This window comes from Vidua macroura, chromosome 8, assembly GCF_024509145.1.
Source record: "Vidua macroura isolate BioBank_ID:100142 chromosome 8, ASM2450914v1, whole genome shotgun sequence".
NCBI lineage: Eukaryota > Metazoa > Chordata > Aves > Passeriformes > Viduidae > Vidua > Vidua macroura.
Window position 1 is genome coordinate 16154610 of NC_071578.1, and position 17561 is coordinate 16172170.

The 17561-nt window shown below is 34.8% G+C and overlaps 1 protein-coding gene across 2 annotated transcripts in view; it reads right to left on the minus strand.

Annotated features, from left to right (window-relative positions):
• The window catches only part of MYOF (myoferlin), a 62120-nt gene that overhangs the window by 31983 nt on the left and 12576 nt on the right, over positions 1-17561 (minus strand). The window contains exons 4-21 of one of the 2 annotated variants that reach the window (XM_053983656.1): positions 16800-16908; positions 15501-15585; positions 13843-14003; positions 13218-13346; positions 11883-11945; positions 11720-11770; positions 10202-10232; positions 9645-9760; positions 8375-8501; positions 7887-7990; positions 6885-6953; positions 6727-6770; positions 6264-6346; positions 4056-4094; positions 2222-2346; positions 1638-1754; positions 1097-1274; positions 91-215 (exon numbers count right to left, since the gene is read on the minus strand). In XM_053983656.1, coding sequence (XP_053839631.1) covers positions 91-215; positions 1097-1274; positions 1638-1754; positions 2222-2346; positions 4056-4094; positions 6264-6346; positions 6727-6770; positions 6885-6953; positions 7887-7990; positions 8375-8501; positions 9645-9760; positions 10202-10232; positions 11720-11770; positions 11883-11945; positions 13218-13346; positions 13843-14003; positions 15501-15585; positions 16800-16908 — 1756 coding nt within the window. The remainder of the gene's footprint in view (positions 1-90; positions 216-1096; positions 1275-1637; positions 1755-2221; positions 2347-4055; positions 4095-6263; positions 6347-6726; positions 6771-6884; positions 6954-7886; positions 7991-8374; positions 8502-9644; positions 9761-10201; positions 10233-11719; positions 11771-11882; positions 11946-13217; positions 13347-13842; positions 14004-15500; positions 15586-16799; positions 16909-17561) is intronic. The other variant, XM_053983657.1, reaches the window with a different exon arrangement.

A 17561-nucleotide genomic window follows, 5' to 3' on the forward strand; every position in this document is an offset into this window, starting at 1 on the left:
CTCAAAATGCCACTTTTTGATTATACCTCTAAATGAAAAAGAGTAAAAATGAAAAGCCTATCAGAAAAAGAAAGATTTTAAATTTCTTACCAGTCTTTCAGCCATGTTTAGGATTACATTCACAGGGTCTAATCTATGACTTATGTCCTCCCAAAAAGACGTCAGCGTTACAACTGGCTTTGTGTTTGCCCATGGCAAGTAGTAATAATAATTACCTGGTGTGAAACATTTGTATGTAAGATTTAGAATTCATGGCAGGAATACATACTGTACACTGTTGCTACATTCATATCATTTATCTACAAATCATCAAGAACATATAAGCTACTCCAAATTCACAAAAGGATTTGTATTTTCAAGCCACTATAGCATCTGTTGAATGGTAAACGTTCACTTCAAATCGTCTCAAATTGTTCCAAAATACAATAGATTTTAAAAAATAAATTAATTATGTTATTATGTTAACATATTGTTTCCCATAATATACTGATGTAGATGGCACATAAATATAGCTTTATCTTTGAAGTAAAATATTCAAATAATAATTTTCTAGAGTAAATCTGATTATTTCATTTCATACACAGGAAAAAAAAACCCAAAACTACTCTTCGCAATTAATAAAAAATATTATAGGCAAAATTTATTTTCCTGTGATCTAACTAATTTTTTTTTTTCTAGGCTGAGAGATGTATGGTTTAAAAACAAGTTATTATTTTACTCTAAATCAGAATATTAAAAGTGTGTTTTCCCTATTTAACTCTAGATACCTCTAAAATAACGTGATTTCTTCTCCTGGCAAAGCTTGTGAATATCTACTACACGGTCAAAAGATTTCACTGAATTCTGCCAAAATTTCACTAATAACCTCAGTAGGGCCTTGCAGTCTTGCAGCATAAATGCAACTTCATCTCAAAAGCTGTGAAGAGCCACACACTCTGTCATATCTTCAGGAAGTGTCCATTTCTTCAGCCACACACTTCCTGTCCTATCTTCAGGAAGTGTTCAGTGCAGTTTGGGTTGACATTCCCAAAGCTATAAATAGCACTTCCAAAAGACAATTTTAGCTTATTTCAGCCCCAAACCAGAGCATCCTCACCATCAAAAACGGCGCGGCTGTACTGGGTCGTTGATGCCAAAGGTTTGCAGGTGGTGTCAAACTTGTTGCCGTAGTTGCCGATGCTCACTTCGAACTGGATGGGCTCTCCCGTGTCTTGCAGCATTGTGGCAGAATGAAACACAGCAGCCAAGCAGAACTTCCGTCTGCGCTGGTATTTCTACCAAAACAACCTTTTCAGTTGTATTTCAAACCAGGATCCACAATCATAAAAAAAACAATAGCAATATCTACATGGAAATAATAACTTCAATATTTGTACTGTTTTCTGAGAAGAAACCAAAAAATATAATGTGTATAATAAATTACTGTATTTGATATTATAAAATATTTGAGATTAACAGTTCTTGCTACAAGGGCACAACATTTTTGTAGCCACTAATCCTCAGCCACCAGTAAAGGCCTCTCTTAACTTGGAGATTGAACTCTATTATACTGATTTTAGTGAGTTAGATCACTCTCTAAAAACAAACAGCCAAGGCACATCTCCACTACCAACAGTGACAATAAAACAAGAATTTACCTCGACAACCAGTAAGTCATCATTAGGAATCATTTCTAATTTTTTATTAACAGGCTTGCTTTCAGATAATGTAGACAGTTCAACCAGAATTCTCCCTCTATATGCAACTCCTTCTCCCTGTAACATGAACACATATCAAATCAGATTTTATATATTTACCCGAAAGAAGCATATTTTTTTTTAGCTGTACATGATTCTGGCTTCACTGAAGTGTTCTCAAAACTCCTGCTGAGGCATGGATGTATATATTGGAACAAGTGAAATAAAGCAGTTGGCTTAATGCTAGAAGTGAAAAACATATTTATGCAAACAAGTAAAGAAGAAATAAAAACACATGCAAAGATGCAGTTAGTGAAAATCGTCAAAATCATTGCTAATCCTTCAAAAATACCTTTAAAACAAAACCAGATAGGAATGGAAAATACAATCGTACTTCCTTATTAATCTTAAATATAAAATATTATTCAAAAATAAAGAGCAAGAGGTGTGTAGTGTGAAAAAAACCCCATTAAAATGAATTAATTCATTGATTAAAAAGAATTGCATTAATTATTTTATGAAAAACAATTAATAAAGAAACTTACCTTTCCAAAGTTTAATTCATCATATGGGTCTGGGAAGCCAGTGTATTCTCTTGGACTTCCATAAAAGTTTAGGTAACAAGGCCCAAATGTCGGTAAAAAGCCAACTTCAGCTTCTCCAGAGTTTACTAACAGAAGACATGACCATTGTATCTTTGTTAATTACCATATTAAGCCAGAAAGAAACAAATAACATTACTATCAAATCCGTTAGAAGAAATGTTAGATATTAGTTAGGTATTAGTAATATAAGAGCACTTTATTCTCTGGATATACTACATGAATTTAAAGTAATTATACCACTGACTGTACTCGTACCTAACTTCTTTCTTCACTGTACAACACCTACACTAAATGCAGTAAAGCACTTCATGCAACACAACACTTCATGCAGCAAAATCCCACAAAATGAGAAGAATTTATGTCCCACTCTAAATATATGGCTTTAATTTATGTACAAGGGTAATATGCTCTTATGCTAACAGAAAATATGTTTTCTAGAAAAAATGAAACTGAGTAAAACAACATTTGCAATCACTTAAATGCACAGGCAAATCAAACTAAACAGCCACAGAAAAGATGCACTCTCTAGCAAAAAAAGAGATGAGAAACATGTCAACGTTGCAACCAAAATTTCCTGGAGTGATCTGGAGCACAGAGGGGGATGCACTTCTTTCTCAGGGGAAAAGAAGGCTGAGGTAAGACAGGGGCAGTAAAGGGTTATGCCTTGTGTGGCTATGCCACTACTGAGTGACATGAGTGAACTGTAAAAGTGAATGTGATGTCTTGATGTAATTTCCTCTCAACAAAAAGTCACCTATAACCTGCACAATATAAAATAAAGATTTGCAGTTCTTTATTTTGCAATTGGCTACTTTCACACCCTTACCTCTGAATCAGAAACAGTTCAAAAATTGAATGAAAAAAAAATCATTTGAATAATGCTCAACTAAAAAAAAATTCTAAGACTGAACTGCTCACATCATACCTCAGTGTGATTAGGTTTAAGATACAGATATGTGTTAAATTAATATATTCACTACTTACTGATACCAATAAATTACACAGAGTATAAATTTAGAAACATATAGACAACAAAAAAACCCTCCCAAAACTGGAATAAAAAGAATTTATTTTCTATTTTTTAAATTTAAAATTCAGTTGTTTAGTTTTAGAAAGCTAATGATCATCTATAATAGAAAGTGACTCTGAGAAATTATTTCAGCCTTTAACTTAATATTACTTTATTAAGAAAGAAGGACAGTAAATGAAGTACCATGTGGATGAATGTTGATTACCTTTCAACTGCACTCCACTTGTATTTCTTTCTCACTACTTAAATATTTACCAGAAAGTCTTTCAAAGTTGAATGTCAACCTGGAAAAAGTCACCTCCCCAGGTAGTAACAGAATCAGATTTTTTTTAATCCAGATTTTGTTTATATAGCTTGCAAAGCATAAGCAAAACAGCCATTAATTATTTTAGGCAGTTATTTACTTCTGCAAGGCTCTGCAGTTGCAAATATACCTGTGATCTCATAGCTAAGTTAAAAATTTCAAGCCATGGTTAGACTAAGCACTCTGTAATTGAAGCAACTGCATGCTCATCTCTAACACACAGCTCGAAGCACCAGCCAAACAGAAATATTTTCAAACCAATTCCAATGCCAAAACTGGTTTATAGAGTTAGTTATGTTTGATACTCTGTAATCACAATGGTGAAATCTTTTAGACAACAAGAATTATTAAAAATATTTTTAAGCTGATGGAGTATCTTAGGCAATACTCTTCAGTTTGGGCAATGGAACACAAAATCAGTAACAGGTGAAGAGATAAACCTTCATATGATGAAGCCCCTGTTCCCGAAGATGAAAAATCTATATTATGAAAAGAGAAGTAGTTATATGACAGTGACATAGCATTAAAAAAAAAAAACCACACACACCACAAAGCAATCTCCTTTAAAAATAAAGTTGAAAACCTGAAACAAAATAAATTTCATATGGGCTAGCATTTTGCTTCTGGTTAATATATGAAGGTATTACTCTTCCTGTACAAATTCCAAAGGGGAAAAAAACAGCATATATCTGACAAAATATCTTGTTTAAGTGCTTATTTTTCAGCTTTGTACAATTCTCCTCCACACAAAATACAGATTTATTTTTAAAACTACTTTTAAAATCTTAAGGACATTTAAAACCCCACTACATTTCAGGGCCCCTTAGACTATCTGCATTTACATTTACTGAGGACTATAGACTAGTTCAGTTTCCCAATCCTTTAGAAGCCAGAATAGGCTTCAGGCACAGCACTAAAGAGAAGATAATAGAAATGACTATTCCAATGCCAGTACCTCAGCAGAGAGAGAAACCAAACTGATCTCCCCAGGTACTGAGTGCCTGGGTTTGAAGTGTAAATGCTCTGTGACTCAGCTGCAGTTCAAGATACACACTCATAGGGGAGTACAAGTGATCTCTCCAGAGCTGAATTCTCCCCAGCAGCCCAACCCCTCTGTCTTGGCTTTCCCATTGCCTCTTCCTTTTGCTTCTGGCTGTGCACAGGACACATAAAAAAAAAGTCTGCATGAAGTCTTACTTCAACAGCAGTCCTTCTAAGAGGACTACTTTATAAGCTTTAATGTGACTGAAAATACAATTCTATCCAATTCTTGCCTCCTTACTCAAGTCAGTATAGGATTGGAGCCACTAACTTTGTTTTTAAACATCTGATATAGCCACCAACCTAAGGACAAACTGGTCTGTCTCAGACAAGTACATATCATATAGATTTTATAAACACAACAGAAGAAAATAGTAATTTAGATTCTTATTGTGACAATGGTGAAAATTATTTTGAGACAGTGTCCTTCAAACTGTTGTAGACAGATAAATACATGTTAAGCCTGTTTAACCTTGAGCTTTACAATGCTGTTTGGATAACTAACATGCCAAGCATGTTCACTAAAAAGATAAAACAATTTTTCTGGCAAGTTAACACAGAATCCTAGTGTGGGAGCTGGCCCAACTGTATGAAAGATCTTGCTATAAAAAGAGGTGATTACAGATATAGATCACAAAGAAATTATCAATAATCACAAGATTATATTATAATATAAATGTAACTGGATTTTTTCTAATATGCTCCAAAATATTGGCAGAAAAAGTATTTCTTATAATATTTTAAAGAAGAGTTTTACTACAAAGCTATTTTCCAATGGGAACAGTATGTTAGACACCTCATATCTTGCCTAACTTGTTTGCTTGTAGTTAATCAGTTTTGGGTTTTAGCTGTATGAAATTACGTATCCAGCCATCTCTACTGATTGAAGCATATAAATCAATTGTCTGCAATCATAGCAGTGCAATCAAAATCAGATTTACAAAATAGGAATACAGAGCACTTGTGCAATGAGATGCAGTGCCTGCTTCTACTCAGCTGCTGATCAGAGCAGAGATTGTCCCAAGTTCCCCAGCATCTGCAAGCAGCCCAGTGGTGTCCAGGAAATGAGTATGTGGTTCTAGAGTTCCTTTAGGCTAACTACTCAGGAACATCCAACAGCTTTTAGGTTCTCTTCTCAGAAATATAACAGATACTCTTATAAGGTAAGAAAAGGAGGAAGTCTTTTTTACCAGTGTCCAAAAAAGAAATGATTCTGAAGCAGTGACTGCAGATTGTCTTGAAATTAAATATCTTATTAAGCATCTAAGTAAATTTGCATATCTTACACATGGTAGATTGTGATATCACATCATTTTCTGAATTTGGGAAAGTACTCATAAATTTACTTGGTTATATTAATATGTATATATATATATATATATGTAACAGAAAACTAAATCTTGAATTACTGCTATTTCCACCATGATGTTTAAAAGTCCCATGGAGTATTTTCTAGGAGCACTGTTTTGAAAATTTTAAAAGGAAAAGACAATCCTGTTGCCAGGGAATTGAGAAACTATAGATAAATATATACTTAGAACATTGGTCTTTGCCATTCTGTGTAACACAAGAGAAGGCAGTGTGTTACACACTGCTCAAGCAATTACCTTCAATCTCTCCTCCTGAAGAAGCAATTTTTGAGAGACTTAAATATGTTGTTCCAACTACATCATTTTTTGTAAGTCGATCCCTACAAAAAAGAAAAAAAGCAAGATTGTATTTAAATATAATGGTGGTCATCACACACAGTGGCAAGCTACCAGTACACACATTTTCTATGATCTGAAATGCTTCAATTTTAAGTTCCAAGAGTGGGCTGTAGACCATGAATAAGTCACCTGACTTTTACACTATCATTAATCAGTTACGGGACTCAGTTCTCACTGCACACAATTAAAAATAATCTCATGTTACACTAATCAGATCCCCTGTAAAGAAACCATAAACACTTAAACACTTGCTTTAGTACTCTCATGCAGTGTAAAAATACCTGACATCTATAGAACCAGACTTTTCTCTGCTTATTATCATTTAGATTCTTACGTAATTTGATTAAAAGTCATAACTCACCAGTCAACAACTGAAAGTTTTATTTTCTCACACATCGAGGGAAACTAAAAAAAAAACAATGAAAGTAAAATAACATTTTTCACCTTTGTAATGTTAATGCCCTGAGTTCCAAAAAAAAAAAGGCTGTTTACTATGGAAACAAGGGTAAAAAAACTGACCTTGATTTGAAGGTAAATAATTTGATTCCATTCTGGATTAGCATTTTTCTCAATTATATTTGTGCAAACCTGCCAAAAATGAAATCAAATATACAACAGAACATCAAAGATAAAACAGAAAAAAAATGTATTTACTAGCTCTGATTTAGGGCACATCATCATCTGATTGGAAAAATTAGGGATAGTAGTCAATGAATCCTGGATTAATGCTGCAATGAGCCATTGATGCTCAATGAGTCTTCCACTGATAACCACTGTTAGAGTACTCTGCATATGCAGCATTAATGACTTTTAGAGAAAAAGCAAATATTGAAACAGTGTTTAAATATGAGATTTGGGTTATCCTGTTGTTTTTTTTTTCACTAACTACAACTAAATGAAATTATTAAAGCTCGTTATTTCCACAAGCCACAATTTAACCTGCTTTTATCATTGCAGAGAAATGAGATTAAGTAATTACTTGATTCCAGCTTTCTTTATGCAGATTTTAGGGTAGATGAAGAATGAATGGTAGGGGAGAGGCTGCATTATTTGCTGGTCATGTCTTCTAAAGATCTTCTACACTACTGGGTGTGGTAACCTGACTATATAGCACATTAAATGACTGACAAAATATTGACTAGTAATGAATGTAAGTTATGCAATTGTGCTCCAGATTAAGTTTGGCATTCTAAGGAACACATTATTATTTAAATGTACAAATGCAGTTAATCTGTCCAGAAAGATCTGTATCACCAATTACTAAAAGTAATCAGGAACAACTGGTAGGCAAGCAAACTGGCATACGTCAGTTCTAGCCTTTAGTCATACATTCCTTTCATTAGTCATCAGTTTTACACCCTTTCTCTTGCACCTTGAAGTTTGTCATGTTACAAAGTTAACTTTCTTTTTTCATTTTTTTATTTCCATAGTTCCAGTAAACTTAAAAATTCATGTTGGTTTATGAAATCTGTTACCAGGACTACAATTAGAATACAAAGGTACAGATGTTTACTAAATTACCTTTTTCCCAGCAAAAGAAACTTCTACAAATGGATCTACCAGGTTTTTCTTGTCTGCTTCTCCTCCAAATATCTCCTTGACAGTTTGTGCAAAAGCATCATCCACTGGAGAGGTGTCAAAGATTAGATTAAGGTAGTTGTTTATTATTATTATTATTACTACTGCTACTACTGCTACTATTACTATTCCTAAATAATAAATTACCCATTGCAATCTACCAAAATCAACTAGCTCACAGATCTAGGAGCAATTTTAAGAATATAGATTTTCCAAACATCATAAGAAGTGCTGATGAATTTAAAGGCATACTGTATTTGAAAAACATTATACATGTATTTGAAGACATTGCTATTTGGCATAGATATAGGTGAGAAAATATGCTAATAAAGGATAAAAAGTAATTTATATTCTGTTCTGAACAACTAACACAAATAACTATTTCTAACAGTATTCAAACACCAATGGACAAGGAGGGAGAAGCTACTTACTTTGTGGAATGTCCTCAGCTCTGTAGATTTTGAGAAGGAAAGTGACCCATCGAAGTGCAATCCCAGCAGGTAATAAAAGATTGCTCTCCACATCATCACTTTCATTATCTCTCTCCCTTTTTTCAACCTGTTGGGGGATACAGTTGTAGACAAAAAAGACAAGGCAATGTACAGAATTAGAATTAAGGTGATTAGCTAAACTGTTGATTAGCTAAAGACTGGTGTCAGTTTCATGATGAAGAATGATGTATCAAATGATCATGTATCAAATTATAATGTATCAAATTATCAAGCCACAAAATTTTAATTCTATCTAAACTATTTTATTTTCAGTTTTGTCTCTAAAGTACTAAATTGCAGGAGCCCATTATAATCACACTGTTAAAATCATCATCATCAAACAATGATGATTTTGGCACATATACAATGCCAACTTCATGCAAACTTCATACTCGCCTCATGAGAAGGCATTTACTACAAGTAGAAAAGGCTTACAAGTCTGATATGCTTCCTCATTTCAAAATAAACACACCACAAATAACTAGATATATCCTTGTGATTTCAAGAATCATGAGGATAGCAGAGAGGAACAGTTAGTACAAAACTAAAAGGCAATCTGCCATGGTTCTGGGGACCACATTATATTTAACTAAGGAGAATAGGATGCAAAAATATCAGACAGGAAGAAAAGCAAAACTACAGGCAATGGTCTGGTACAAAAAGCATTACAAGAAAAAATCACCTGTATTCACCTTGACAGAACAGCAGATAGTGAAGGATTGGATTGTTTAAACTTCCTGCTGCTTTCATCTGCATCAAATTACTGGTGCCTGACTTGTAATTATTGAGGGGTCTAATCTTCATCAGGAAAAATTTGGTGGTACTCTGGTTTCTCTATGGGTTTGTCTATGTTTTGTAGAAGTGGAGGCATTCCTGACTTAGTCCTGGAACTGGTATCAGTGTTACTCTGCCTGCTTAGCTATGCTAAGGAGAGTTACATATTAGCTTGCATGCAAAATCAGGCTAACACATCTCTGCTTCCAGTATGTGAAGGAGCATCCACAAATGGTAGATTTTGCTTAACTGAGCAGAAAAACAAAACAAGTTTTGAGTTAGCCACTTAGTACAGGATGAAACCACTAGTAAATTCTGTTTTGCTTATAAATACTGCTCATAGAGCAAATTATACAGTATTAAAACAATGTTGGGGGGATACAAATAAGTATCCATGGGATGGAGAGGGCAAAAAAAACATTTAAATTAAACTTACTGGTGGCTCATCTCCAGTTCCCAGGACAAACATGCTGACTTTCATATAGCCTTTGGCTCCTGAATTTGTATCTTCAGGATCACTCAGCAAGAGCCATTTTCTCATGACTGCATGGCCTAAAATAAAACAAACATCACCACTGGCTCCAGTAATGTCCATTACAAAATGGCAGACATCATACAAGCAGTGAGCTATTTCAAAATATGCTTTATCCTAAATTACCCTAATTATTTAACAAAATAATCCTGTCCTAGACAGGTCTCAATAGTGCCATCCAAAACAAGAAATCTGGTGTTAAACTATTTTGGTATACTAATTCAGGAACATAGTTATCAAATATTTTTGCATTGTTTTTCAAATTTTAGGTCTTTGATAAAAAAGGAGCTTGTTGTGAATTCACTGAAAAGATTATATATTGTTGGATTTTTTGAAGTTAATACTTAAAGCCACAAACTTAAATAACTTAATGTAAAGTTTCTTCTTTTACTTGAGAAATTTAAGGAAACATTTCAACTTGTAGTTTCAAGGAAAGAAGTTCTGAAGTAACCATTACTTACCAGGCTCATCATAAACATAGCCAATGTCAATCTGAAATAAAGATCAAAGACATTACCTCTGAAGAAATATCAAAACAGAAAAATGGTTGAGCAACTCCCCCCACTTTTTCATGGGCAGTACTACATTGTTCTCTTGTCACAAACAGAAGGCAGTTTACATAGAATATTACTAGGAGGAAAAAGAGAAAATGCCCTACATTGAAAAATGAGGGATTTCAAAGGGATAGAGCAGCCAAGAAGAAAATGCAAGAAAATATGATTAGAACTAACACATGTAGTTATTTTCTTCTTCTCTTGGATCCCCAGCTTTTTAATTTACCAGAGACACAAGATGGGGCTGGCTTACTGCTTTTTGAATTTCCTAAGCTCATTCATTATTTTATGTTCAGATAGGCTTTTCAGAGCACTTTTGTTCCTTCTTCCTGCTCAACATTTCATCCTCCAGTTCCAGAAATGAAATTTGGTTTTTAAAAAATGAATAATTTCCTTTTATTTATTAAGAATTATGACCATTTCTTTCCCCATTGTGTCAAATCTGGACAAGATTGCCTCATTCACTGTATCAGATTTTAAACATGTTCAGGAATGTAAGTATGTTTGCTCATGGCAGTTGGGGCCAGTATTCCTTGCAGGTGAAGTCTTTCTAGACAGAATTACCCTTGTGGTTTCCTGTTGGAATGTGTGCCTGCAGGAACAGAAAGTAGCTGAGTGACGTGCTGTCACCTGCTTAGTGAATAATCAGTCTTCCACACAGCAATACACCACTGACTGAATCACTAGAAATCACAAAGAAAATAAGCAGTGAGAAGCAAAAAGCAATCAGCTTTGTGGCAGCAAGTGTTTCATTTAGAAAAGAGCACTCTTCCCTCTCTGCATATTTTTGTAAAAAGCTGGTCTAAAGACCTATTGAATTTATGCAGTACCAAATAAGCAAGCAGAAAAGACAGCCAGTACTGATACTGGAAGTGCTGTAACAGTGGACCCCAATAGCCATTACAATTGCCATGGTAAATCTTGTCTGCTTCCCAGAGTTGACCATAACAAATCCAAATAAAGACCATCTCACTGATATCATCAGCTCCACAGAAACTACTTGAATTTTTCACCATTGTTTTTACTTAACTTCTGACCAAAGGAAGACCTCTCCACATATTTGAGAATGCGTTATGCCACCATACATAACACTATTCTGCCTATTAGCTACCTAATAAAATTATCTCTTCAAACCCTACCTCATACCAAATAATCACCTGACCACAAAAGAAAAAAAAGTTACCTGGATGCAAATTAGAGAACTTGCTATATAAACCACACAATTTTTTTACACAATACTCTTCTACTCAAATACAAAAACCTGCTTACTAGTGCTTTGAGCAAATGGTCTCTAGCTTGAGAAGCAAGACATCATCATGACCCCATGAAAAAGATGTAGAAATCTAAACATTTAAAACCAGTACTTAAAATTTTTCTCCCATTTTATTTAATTTAGTCCTGATATGGAGCTTTCGTCATACCCACCTTAAATTCACCCATTAGACAGTCTGCTCGAAGAGAGTGAGAATCATACACCTAAAAAGACAGAGGAGCATGAAACAGGAATGTTCCTAAACAACCTGGTGAAATGGCCAGAGGATGCTACAGGTATCCAGCAGCCTTGTGACTATGCACTGCTTTTTCTTACCCGAATGCTAATGGTTTCATCAAGCAGCTCTAAAGGAGTCATGTGGACATTGTAGAAAAAAATCTGTCAAGGTAAAAACAAACAAAAAACCTGTCTTAAAATGATAGACACATAATTACTTGAACATGAAATGCAAAAGCATTATTTTAAGAGGCATGTGAAGCATGCCTGATACAGCACTTTTGCCCTACCTCCTTGCTGGATATATTATGTGGTAACAGTGCAGAATGAAAAACTGAATTTAGTAAATTGACTCAGTACAACACAGACAGGACAGTCACAACTTCCACTTGGACAAACACTGGCAGCATAACTGTGCTGCAAACTTCCAGCACTGCCCTTTGTTCCTTGCTCTGCACTTCATATTTCTCTCAGGGGAACAACTTCAGAAACAATAAAGTTCATTTGCCAAAACATTAAATCCTGCCCTAACCATCTCTGTTGCAGCTGTTAAAGAGGCCTTGTTTAGGGTTAGTGGTGAAAGTGATTCCTATTCCAGTTTTAGACTACTATGGATATTGAGACTGCCAAGGAATTTTTTCAATATAAGGTGCAACCGGCTTTCTGCCCTCCCTATTTTTTCCATGGCTTCAGAAATCTTGGCTGCTACCTACAGCTTAGTTCAAGTTTCAAATTTTTATAAATTCCTTGGTCTTGCCTGTCTGCATTAAACATACTTGCCATGCAATTCCAAAATCTTCTGAATTTTTCAGACATGCCCAGATAATGAGTTATCCTCAGCATTTTCTCTATTACACTTCAGTTTTGCAACATTAGTCTTTCAGATGTGGGATCATTCTAGTGTCCTTTAGGTGGCTTTGAATTCTCTCCGGTATTTCAGTGTGTTTGATGCACAGAGCCCCTGTCTGGACAGAGGAATCTAGCTGTGCTTTTACAAATCATGTGTAGCAAGGCAGTGACATTTCCAGATGCTGTGGTAGTCTATGGCATAGTACTGAGCACTTGTCTGCACACATCACAGATGTCTACAATGATTTCTAATTAATTTTCTGTGATTTTTATAACCTGAACACAACTATTCAAAGTGATTCTGTCACATGGCCAACTGCACCAAAGAAAACATTCCGTATGTCTCATATAAAGTTTGACTTCCTTCTAGTCAGTTTTATCTGCTAAGACTGTCAGTGATGGAGATGTGTTTAGTGATGTGAATACATAAAGAAAGGGACTGGGAATGACATAATGCATGTTAGCCATAATTACCCATAAATATTAGTAAATTCTTATTAATTGCTCATAATGAAAGCTGTATTAGCTACTTCTCAACATTTGATAGCCTCAGCACTTCAGCTGGAGTGTTCTTACACCACTTACTTCATCAAAAAATGGGTTATTTCCCCTTTTGATTCTTGTCCGGTGTGTCTGACCACAAACATGAACTTTGACAACTGGTTTTATGTTATTTCCAGACAACTGACGACCTTCAATAATTCTAACACGAATCTGAAAAAAAAAATCAAATATTTCTACAAATTAATTCTCTATATTATCTGTGATCCTGATCACAACAATTCCTTATTTTACCACCAAAAATATTAGCCAACACCTGAAGTAACTGACAGATAGGAACTAGACTTTGCAAGCTTAATTATGACAGTAACTAATTTTACAAGACAAGTGAGAGTTAATTATTTCGCTGAAGTTTTTTCACTTGCCTTTACCATTTATTTTTAGAGCTGCTAAGAGTAGTTTGAAATTTGTACAACTATAAAGTAAATAAGGTTCATCCCTATTTCAGTCAGAACTGTACAAAATCAGACATCTCAGTAACAGGAACATTTGAGGAATAATTCTGAAATACTGGCTTTCAAATGAAGAGGCTAAGTATCTCTGTGGTGCATTAGATAAGCTGACATTAAATTATGCTCAGGCTGTGTAAAAGGAGGAGTGTTACGCTCAGCAGAAAAAGGGAACATGCAATATTTAATAAATCTAGTACCTGAAAATCTTGTGGTTTGTTAGAGAGGATTCGCCGTGTTTTCTTTCCTCTGGTGATGCGTTTAGCTAGCTGGGCTTCCTTTGTGCCACTTGGAACTGTTGGTGTGATACCACCAACTGGACCATCCAACCCATCCTCATAATCTCCATCTTCTTCTCCATCTCATACAGCAAAAAAACCAGTGCAATTAATAAATAAATAGAACTTGCTGTTGAAGTTACAGGAGTAAGAGTCTGATATCCAGAGTTCCACTAAAATTCTATTATTAGCTCACATCAACAATGTTTTTGCCAACTACGTTCTTCCAACTCCTTTTGAAAGCTAGTCATTTTAGCCTGCTTAAGAACAACTTATATCCTAATCAAACGTACTCAAGATCAGTCTCTCTTCTGGATGCAGAGTGTCTAATACAATTCCCATACACTTTTTTAATCAACCAATTCAAGCAAAGTTGAGCTGTAATCATTCTCCAACTAGTTCACAACTCACCACAAGGGATTCATTTTATTCCAGCTGAATAAACATTGCTGCTGAATGAATCTTGCTGTTTCCCATCAGCAGCACTAGACTACATCACAGATTTGGTTTTTAGTTCAAAACCTTGCATACACAAATACATTTAGGGTCTGCCATCCAAAATAAAACTGAATCCTTCTCCACAACATTTAAGTGTGGAATAAGTTTTTCAGTAAGGCTCTTTGACAGTTCTGAAATCAGCATACCTCTGTGGAAGACAGTTCTACAACCACATGACACTGTAATACTGAATCATACTCTGAGATTCCAGTATTTCAAAACAGGATCCATAAATAGCTAGACCACAAAAGTGGTCACTTCCTTGTGTTTCCAGCTTTCCTTAACTGGACAGTGACTATGGTAAAATTTAGAAGGAGAATGAGCTGTGTCTCTGGTGGTTGGCATTAACAGAAAGTATTCTATCTATCTATCACCAAATAATGGTCAAACTGATTTACTTCTCCTCAAACACAAAACATTTATTAAACTTCCTTCTTTCTTCACAAACACAGCCTTGATATTAGGCTTATTATTTTCCAATCAACTGCAAAAGCTTGTTATTTCACAGTTCTTTTAAAAGTCTGGAAAACCAGATCTCAAAAATACTCTCAGCGAAAGCCTGCTTAATATGATATACAGAGAGATTAAAGAATATTCCCTACTGATCATAGTATTTCATTGCCATTCAAATATCAAGCTAATATAAAACAGTGTCTTCCAAAACTTAATTGTTCTACAAGGGAAAAGAGTTTAAAAAAGTTTAATTAATCAAGAAAATTTTTTCACCAACCTCCCTGACATTGCAAGTAATAGATGGAATGTCTCTGCTTTTTGCTTAGCCCTAGAATTGCAGCAGATAATTGTTGCTTCCTTGAGCATTCAAAAATCTTTCTTTCCTAAACAAAAGTAATTTTGAAACGTTTTTAAACAAACAGAGAAAATTATACTAAAATCCATTTTATGTCAGGAAATGCCAATTTTTTTCTTAGCTTCTGAATCATCCTTCATTCCTTAGAAATAACTATCTGGCAGTCTTGACATGCTTGCTTCTGGTGAACAGTGCTGCTGAATCACCCTCTTGCCTTACCTTAAACAGCTCCTAGAGCTTTTAACAAAAACGTTCTGAGAAAAGGATGAAATACCTTCCTGTGCACTGGTCCCTCCTGGGTCAGTTGGATTTGCAGGTCCAGCTGGTGGCTCATATCCTATTACCAAATCAATTGTTGCCTATAGAGAAAACGTTTTTTATGTAGCCTACAGTATTCACAGCAGTTGATTTAAAGCAGTAAGTTGTTCTAACACTGTGCATGAACAGTTAATTATTCATGAGCACAGCAGTTTTTTAATGTTTCAGCTACTAGTAAATTAATAAACTATTATTAAGCTATATATATATACACAAACAATACAGATTGCACAATTTTCAGCTAATGGACTAGGTTCTAAAATAATATCTAAGAAATGGATTAGCTGTGTTTATATTTAGAAAAAATCTGTCACAATACAAGAATGTAAGTTGTTACAGATGTTAGTTTTAGTTCCACAATATTCATGGCTGACAAGGTGACATCCTAAATTTGCAGACAGAAAACAAAGGTAATAGAGAAACAACACTATCTCATCAACAACTTAACAAGTCTGAACCGTAAGTAAAATTTCCTATCTGGCTTCTCTAATTGCTTGTTATATCTCCATCCTGGAAGAAAAACAATACGTCATTTTCCATTCTAATTATAGAATTGTCTTTTTTGTGCTTGACTGTGCTTTTGGATTATTGAACAAACCATTATTATTACTAGTTGCCAGAGTAACATGAGGAGTCAGCAAAAAAAGCCCAACCCTGTGACCAACTAATCATGATATTAAACTCTCAGCAGCTGCTGAGAGACTGAAATTACGCTTAGAGTCTCTCATGACTGAGTGTACTAGAATGCAGCATGAAGTGCCTTAAAAGCTACACTGCACAAACACAGTAAGGTCCCAGTTCCAAAACCTACTTAATTAATAACTAAGTTAATAACCATTTAAATCTAAACATGTGCTAAATCAAGTTAAGCAAGTTCTTGTGTAACTTTCTGAAGGGAGCTGGCAGTGAACATGTACATGATCATGTGCTTTCCAGAGTCAGGAAATGACACAGGTAGCTGGTACAAAGCATATGGCAAAAAGGCGCGTGTGAGAACTCCATCTGGTACTTGGAAAATGCACTTTTTCAACATCAGGCTGATTTCCATGCATACTCTGTGGTCCATAATATTTATTACACAAATATACAAATACATAATATATACAGAGAAAACAAAATTGTATAGACTTTATTATCTCTGGTTATAAATTTCCTCTGTCTGGAGCTTTTGCTAGACATTTCCAAGAATTAAACTGATATTGCTGTAGCATTTTGATCAAGAATACAGTAAAAGAAGAAAATGTAAGTCACTCACCCCAGTTTCTTGTCCCCTGTCATTCAGTAGAGGTATGAGTTTGAAGGGAAAAGATCTGCTTTGGTTACCTACAAGATCTTTAAGTGCTACGGATGCACTGCCAATTAATCTGAAATTAAATAAAAATCATTATTAGAATGCAGATATACATCAAACAGAGGTTCCCATTTTTCTTTTGCTACCATCTGTTAAGTCAACCAAGTAACTCCAGCCATGACTTGAAAACTCAAAGTACAACAAAAGACCATTGCAAACACCATGTAATGATTGCGTATTGCTAATTTTTGATTTCTGTTTCATTACACTCAAATGTGTTGGTGTTGTTTATGGCAGCCACAGCTTTAACTTAAAAGTGGTTAAAAAATGAAATTATTTTTCATGTATTTTTGAAAATAATCCAGTGTGTATAACTTTCAATAGCAATGTCACTTATTTCCACCACTGAATTCTCATTGGCAAACTAAAGAATATAAAAATTTCTTTCCCTACAGATTTGCAAACTCTCAGGTGAGAAGTAGTGAACTAGGTACAACAGCTGTTGTACTACACAGAAAGAGACACAAAACCAGACAAATCCACATCTTTGTAATGAAAACAGTGATACAGAACATATGCAATCAATGTGCTTACTAGAGAATCAAAAAATTATTCTTCTTGCTCATATTCTGCATTTTGGAACAGGTTCATCTTCTCCCTTCTAAATTCTCAGAATGTTTCTTATGGTTCTAGAGCAGTCTACCAAAGGAAGGTTTCAGAGGGATC